Below are 7,926 nucleotides of genomic sequence, written 5' to 3'. Positions count from 1 at the left end.
ATCCTCATCCACATGCCACCCGCTATCCATCCAGCCTCTACAGCTACAAACTTAAATTACCAAATCGGAATTCCATAACGCCGCAGCAACGTTCCGCAAGTTTGACCCTAGGTGTTGAACTGCCGTACCTATGCTACCCTCACCTCCGCTACACATGAAGCTTGAAGCAAAACGCCTGCAGCGTCCTTCTCCATGGTAGTAGGAATTTCTCTTACCCTTGTCACGCGGTCGTGTTTACGGGTCTCGACGATAAGGCCCCATTTTCTATGCAATTCAGGCAACGGCAACAACCCTGGAACCAAAATCAGGCTCGAAAAGATCCATCAGGTACACCCGACGAGGCTTTCTCATGGTTTTTCTTCTACTTTATCGTCGCGCAGGTCGCTGATCCACACCAGGTGAAATTAAAAAACGCGGAAATAATTAAGAAATAAGAAAGAGGAGAGGAGAATGGAGTCTCGTTGGGTTGATAAAAATTCTGTTACCTGCACGTTGGAATTCGTAAATTTTAAAAACACGGAGCTATCTATACTTGCTCAGTTTTTTGGAATATAAAGAGAAGACGGCTGGCGTAGATTTAGTCACGGTTGAATTTACAATCCAAGTATGCCCGTAGATTACAACTAACTTGTGCCGAAGTCGTAAACGTCAGAATATATCAATAGTTGGAAAGAGCTATAGCACTAAATATTCGAGCCTGCCTAGCTGCTAGGCGTTGCTGCTTCTGCTGCCGCTTCTGCGGTTCGTTGGATCTCGGTGAACGTTACCGTCACACCGTCGCGTACCACCATTTCCAACTCAGGTAATCATCCATCCCCGAGTTATACGATCGTCGGGTAAAACTGATTGGTAAGAGACTCCCTGATCTTGTTTTATGAATTAGAATTCACCTCTGGGTTCGAGCGTGCGGTCGTCCAAAATTGAATTACTTACTATTCTAATATAACTTTCGGCATCGTCAGTGTTCGAGGGTTTTATTCCGCAGGTTATCCAGTCCACAGGCAAACTCTCCACCACCATTGTCTCGTTCTGTATTTTTTTTCTTCCTTCTTATTTGCTTTTTCATCGGTGACTTTTAATTCCCTTGCAAGGAAAATGACACGTCCAGTTTTCCAGTCTTCTAAGCTTAGAGACCGTCATTGGAAATATCGAAAATTATTTCCAACTATTTCGATCCCCTATTTTCACCGTAATACGGCCAATTATGGGCGAATGATCTTCTCCCTCGTGCGCATCCAGAAATCGTTTCCGTGGTTACTGAGGGATGTTCGTACCTATGTGTATGTATAAATACCGCACATACACACAGGCGGGAGGAAATCGGCAGGAGTTATTATACCCAGATACTACCTCGTGCAATTTTGTTATTTGCGTCACTTCCCGGGAGGGAGACGTTGGATATCTATATAAGATCACGAAGGAGGATGTACGAATATCTATCGAGACGTTTGCGGTGAAAGCGTATTTCGAAAGGTGGGAAGAGAGAGAGAATAATTCGTTCGTACTGCGGAGGGTAGTTGTAAGAATCATGGGATGATTATTGCATGAACCGGGCGGTGTTCCGTTCGCTAACCATGAATTTCTGCTTGCCGATATTTTGTATTAATACATTTTTACCAACTTTTCGAATATACGTGCGCGGATGTTTTATACATTACCTATATTCGGACCTCTTTGATTTTGTCGGACAACTTTTATTATGATGTAATTGATGTTGTTCTCTCGTTCTCTTTATCTTTTGACCCTGTCCTTCCAGTTTTCCTTTCTTTTCTTTTTTATTTTTATTTTTTTTTTATTTTTCATCTCCCACCGCCTCAGTATTGATCTAGTTCATGGTACCTGTAAAATTTCTCGAATACTCGCTTCACGCTCCAGAAAATTTTCAACATCTTCTAAATGGCTGGCCTTGACGTCATTAGATGCGAACAATGACTTCGGCATATTGCTAGCCGCCTCGTTGAGTTCTAATTTGTATTGTTCGTCAAATTATAACCAATGTATGAAGAGCACTCGGCTCGTTCCGTTGACGCTGGTCCTGATGAAATTATTTCTATTATTCAATCCGTCACAAAGCACCCTTCAATTACCGTGTTTTTATCGGCGCAGGTACCGATCGACAAGGACTTTTTTAATTTGGTTTTTTTTTCTATCGATATTTTTCTATTTCGCTAGATTTCGTTTTCATACTGGGTATTTCGAGTACAAAATCACATGCAATTGGAGTAGCCCATAGTTTATTTTCTATAATCGATGAAAAAAAATAAAAATAAAAAAAAATAGAAAAAAAAGTACATTGGACTGAATCAGTGGAGAATTGTATTCACGGCTAATTTCTTTATCGCAATACCATCTTCATTTATATCATCAGACTGAAAGCAAGATAAGAACTCTTTTCCTTTTAACTTTCGAATTAAATCGACAGTATACATTATTAAAGCACGATCGGTCTAGTAATTGTGGGAAATCAAGAAGAAAACGAAGAGAAAACCGTGGACAGAGCAACGGCAAGTAAAATTGTCTGAGGTTCTTACCCGTAACTGCAGCGAAGTTAATGCCGAAGTTGAAGTTTTAATACTGAAAAAGTCTAATCAAACTTTTACGTTCGAAACTCGAGAAGAGACTCGTCGTGTATTTCTTTTCATCGTCGTAGTACAACTTTCGTCTATTTTTTTTTAAAACCTTTTTAATTCCATTCTCTTACATTCGTTCTTCAACTCTCTGCGGAATCTTCTTCTATCCGCTTCCGATTACGAGAGAACGACACGACGACCAAGTTTCATCGAGAATTGATGAATTCAACGTCAAATTTCATGAATTGTGGCTACCTTCAGTATTTTACTGTTAATATATCACATAATCGTGCGAGCGCAATAATACAGTCTTGCCACGAGCTTCGAGTCAATTCTATTGTGAAACGACAGTACCGTTCAAATTAGTCAGAACTTTCGGAAAGCTTCTAGGTTGAGTATTTACAAAAAGAACTATAAGGATGAAGTCAGTTACGTTATATTAACGATGTACGTTTAGGAAAAATGGCTAATTCGCGACTTTGGGCTTTATCCGAAATTTCGTAAACGATAATAAAGTAAATATACAGTGATTCTGAGGAGCAAACTCTGAGAAATTCATCCCAAAACTGGCCAATAATGATTTTTCAACGTTACCAACTTCAGCCTCGCTAAGAACGAACAAATCGATTATGCTGGTATTTTTCACGCTCCTATCGGCGATCCTGGCACGGAAAATTCGGGGAAAATATCGGCTCCGTACATTCCTTGGTGGCATATCGGACTATTCCAGTGGTATCGAGGAGCAGAAGGACGAGGTTTGCGGGGCGTCGTTGGGGGCGAGGGTGAGGGTGAGGGTGGGAGGAGGAGGGCGGGGGTGGCGGCGCCGCGGGCCGCGCCGTCGCCCAGCTTGCCTGAATCCTCCCGCCCCAAATCGCGCACCCTGCAGCCGTCGAGCGTCGATGGTGTAGTCATACGCTGAGCGTCGTACCGAACAAGGGACGAGACAGTTTCGCGATTCTCAATATCACATCTGTCACCGCACGGTTTGTCTCCCGGTCTCAGGACAGACACCGTTTATACGGATGAATATTCATTAGTCGATGATATTTTAACCCAGTTGTGAAAATTATCAGACAGAGGCTGTACCGCGTGCTCTGGTACACTTGGTCGTGGTTCACCGCGAGATTTTATCCTCGTCGTTAAAGAGTAGGACGGGGTTTATTGTTTGTTTTCATTACTTTCGTCAACCCTGGACTACCGATTCGTCTCCTCCTCACGTGGTTTCTTTTCACGTTCGCTATTGAGGGAGGCTCATGTCGCGATGTAACGCGTTGTTGTGTCTGTTGAAATGTTGAGTGAATGTTAGTGAGAAGCAGCGTACTGCTCTGTCCAATACAATTTGTTCAGTGGATCGGATTGTAGTTCCGATTTTGTGTACTTTATGGTACATAGAGTTCGGTGTGACGGATAGCCTGCACTACCTACTTTTGTTTTGTGTTAATCTGTAAATTATCCCCCTCATCGTCGTCATCATCGTCATCATCGTCATCATCATCATCTTCTTCGGAAACATAGTTTTGCCGGGCGAATACAAGACGAGAAGCGTACCTTCGATCGTTTCTTAACATCGGTATAAATAATATGACTTATAATCAGTGCAGTGTTGATTTTTGTTGACGGCGGCACGGTGGAACAGGCAACGCTGACTTCGAAATTTGAGGATACGTTGTTTCATCTCCCGTTTTCGCTCTGTTTCTCTATCCATCTGCGCAATTCCTGTCGCGTACGTATCCTGCAGGACCTTGAACAAGTTTATTCTCCTTCTCACTATCTACGATAATTCTCCTTCGCCTTTTTTATCCGTCTCGTTTCCTTCGACCGACGCCATCGAGACATGGATACGCTCATGATACTGGGTATTTGTTTCTTTTGCTACGGAATGTGCGATCTGATAATACGGTACGCGACACCCCCAGTGCCGGAACCCCAGAGCCAAATGTCCAACGCCTCCCCGTCATCCTCGGCATCGCAACCGACGCCCCGATCGCCCGGGGTCTATACAATTTCCCAGAATCTCCAGAGCCCGCCGAACTTCTGCTGCGAATAGACTGACTGTTCTCCCGCCTCCGGGGAAACTCTCGTTGTACCGGAAGAGAGGAAGGGAGGAAGTGAACTCACGTCGTCGCTGGCTCTCGTTCAAACCCAAGGACTCATACTCACCGGATACCGCCATGCCTCGAGTTCTGGCGCCGTGCCGCAAACCCCCCGCAGAGAGGCTCGTGCAACGGTTGACGAATAAACACGGATCACCGTCACCGTAATCGAGGAGGAATAGTCCCGAAAAACACATCGCCCTTTCACAGCGTCTCGCTGAAGCTTTGCCTGGATCATCCACCTCATCCCATCCCTCTTTTCCCTTTGGTGGAAAGGATTTATGACGCGACATCCGGCCGCACGTGGGACTCGGGGTCGGGGCTCAGGTGGACCCCCGTCGTCGACGTGACCCGGGTCGCGAACTCCGCCACCACTCGTCGAGGACTCGGCGTCCCCGGCGCAGCGAGACCCGGACCCCTGAGCCAAGGCGAGGACGGACCTCCTCTCGTAATCCGTGAAGCGAAGCGATGGACTCCCTTGAACGCTTGATGAGTGCCGGTCCACTGCCCACCGCTCTGGCCGCAGCCTCCCGATCCCAGAACGCGTTTGTTCAGGCCAGCCTCTGCTCGGCCTTTGGCCGAAAGGGACGCCATTTGACAGGGACCTTCTGCCTGACCGGCGACACTATGGAGGGAATAATACAGTGTCTCGTGTTCCTCAAAGCATTCTCGGTAAGGTTTTACATGTCGCTGCATCGCTTTGCAGAGGCAGGTGATGTACAGACCTAAGTAGGTTACGATTTAAGGCGTAGGACGGTGGTGCGGTCTCGTGCATACTGTATGTACCCTACAGTGATTCTCACCCTGACGTGTCAGACCTCGTCTCCTACTTTGCCACGGGGCTTAGGGATGGCTAAGAACTCGTGACGTTAATATTCACCTTAATCAAAATTTTCGGGCTATATTGCCTGCAAGGGGTTTCCTGTGCGGGATCGTATTTCGGGCAAAATGTTATTACGCAATTTGTACGTGTGTACTTTGTACATAAGCTTGTATATACACCATCGGGTTTGGTTCGATTAAATTAATTTTTCACCGCTCTCACTCTCTCGGTCGCGTTGCGGTGAAATTCACGAGACTCTTGAAGTGCCGACTTTGACGTCTTTGGTGGATAAATATTGAATGCTCTTGTTACTCGGTGGTTTCTTTCATATTCAGACGACCGGAATTTATTTCACGCTGTTTAAATTCAAGAGTTGTTTGGTAGAAGGAATCTCGTTAAAATTAATGATCGAATGATTTTCAAAAGCCAGTTATTCTCGATTTTGTATAAGTATGATTGACGAAGAGAAGAAAGAAGAGAGAGAGAAAAAAAAACAACAGAAGAAAGAAAAAGGTACAAGACAAGCGGAAAAAAGAGAAGTACATTGCTCAAAATGTACCTTGGTTAATTTTTTTCACCCCTCGTTATTCTCTCTTTAGGGGGACGAACGACTTGCTCTTAAGCCATTGTTTTCGCACGACCCGCACCTTTGGGTTCTGATTACAACAAGGCGCGCTTTCCACTAATCCGTCAGATTAAATACGAAGATCCTCTCCGACGAATGAGTTTCTTGAAACACGTCATCCCCTTGCAGTCAGTAATACGTTACATCCGAGCCCTACACGCGTGTACAGCCAGCCTACCTTTGTAATAGATCCCCGTGTACATTCAGCGACTTACGCAGGTCGTCGCACACCTGTTGTGTTGTAATCTTAGCTCAGCGAGAAGCTCACCTCAGTGGAATAGCTTTGAATAAGTCGATGCTCATATATACCTTGATGGATGGATGTTGCGGGCTGCCAGATAAAGCTCAGATTTGAACATATTTTCTTCTATTTCTCGGTCTCTTTTGATAAACTTTTTCAAATCTTTTTAGTATCCACTCTCATAGATGTGTATTATACCTATGTATGTATACCTAACGTTGTATGTTTTACTCTTAGTGCTGCCGTGACTTATTTATTCGCTTGCGCGTTAGTTGAAACTTTTCCGTACGGAAGCTTTTTTCGCTGCGAGGAAATGCATCTTTCAACCTCTCCGGCTTTCCCTGTCTCCGTCTGTTACTCTTGAGATACGAGTGAACCTGAATTGGTTGACCTAGGTATTTATCTGTCTTCGTGGTTGTTGAGGGTGTGCGCAAAGAAGACTGAAAGCCGGAGAGAAAAAGAGAGAAAGAGCGAGAGGAAAGGGGGCGGGAGGGACTTCAGCTTTCGTTGAACTTGTGCTCGACTTCAACCGTGAGGCTCCTGGCTTTTATTTAATTTTATTACGCCTATACCGAAAGCGAGTGGGATTTGCTCGGTCGGACCCACCGGAATCGTGCCCAGTCTCTTTGTTGGTTCTACGAGTCTCCCAATTTACGGAGGCTCCGCGCCTGCTGCCCCGCGGAACCGGAAGCTTCTTGTTCGACGCACTCTTTGTTTGGCCAGGCTACTGGCAACGCGTTTCCTGTCGACGAATTTCGGCTGCAGGCGAACCAGATCAACCCGATGGAATACATCGAAATGCTGTACCTGCTGTCGGCAGAAATTGGGAAACTTTGCTAATTAAATTGAAACGATTCTACCTATGCGTAGCAGATACGCGGCGGTCTACAAGTTTATATATATTATATATATATTTATATATACCCACATCGGTCCGTTTGCAAACTGGGTACATGCAGAGTCACGGATTTTCAGTCACCGCACCTATGTAAATACGATTCCGAGTTTCGAATAGTTTGAAATTACAGTTTAATTTTACAAATTTGTTTGTCAGCCTCGTTGTTATTATCGTTGTCTCCCAAGACCGCAAAATATCGTAGAATCCAACTGCATCGGATTCTTGTCTATACGTACATGGCAAACAAACGTACACACGCCAGCATGTACACCATCCTAGCAACAGCACTCTGACTCGTCTCTCGTCCTTCATATAGAATCCTGAACATATGAAGTCCTTAGTCAAACAGTATCGCGGCTGTATCAACAACGTTTTGCCACTAATAACAGCGAAACTTGAATAGAGCGCCAGTGGCGGTATTTGTTCCTCAGTACTGTCCATCACTCATTTTCTTGGGGTTTCGAAGCCGGTGAGGATTGACCCAGCTGATACGAGTACGTTGCGGGCTTTGAATCGGCTACTCGAGCGGCGGACCTAAAGAGCAAAGGGTAATGCTAGGTTGGTTGGATTATCGCGGTCCCATATTATCCTTGTGGAAATTGAAAGGCGTTGATAAAGTCCTGGCTCTACATACAACGTAAACGAGCGATGGCTGGCTGATGATATAAAATTACCT

The 7,926-nt window shown here is 45.0% G+C and overlaps 1 protein-coding gene across 1 annotated transcript in view; it reads left to right on the top strand.

The window, feature by feature from the left end:
- Window positions 1-3,505: 3,505 nt before the first annotated feature.
- The window catches only part of LOC107218698 (neurobeachin), a 162,706-nt gene continuing 158,285 nt past the window's right edge, over window positions 3,506-7,926 (top strand). Inside the window, exon 1 of the mRNA XM_046743880.1 lies at window positions 3,506-5,335. Coding sequence (XP_046599836.1) covers window positions 5,132-5,335 — 204 coding nt within the window. The 5' untranslated portion in view covers window positions 3,506-5,131. The remainder of the gene's footprint in view (window positions 5,336-7,926) is intronic.

Source organism: Neodiprion lecontei, chromosome 6 (assembly GCF_021901455.1).
Source record: "Neodiprion lecontei isolate iyNeoLeco1 chromosome 6, iyNeoLeco1.1, whole genome shotgun sequence".
Classification (NCBI taxonomy): Eukaryota; Metazoa; Arthropoda; class Insecta; order Hymenoptera; family Diprionidae; genus Neodiprion; species Neodiprion lecontei.
This window is presented reverse-complemented; position numbering and strand designations above follow the sequence as displayed.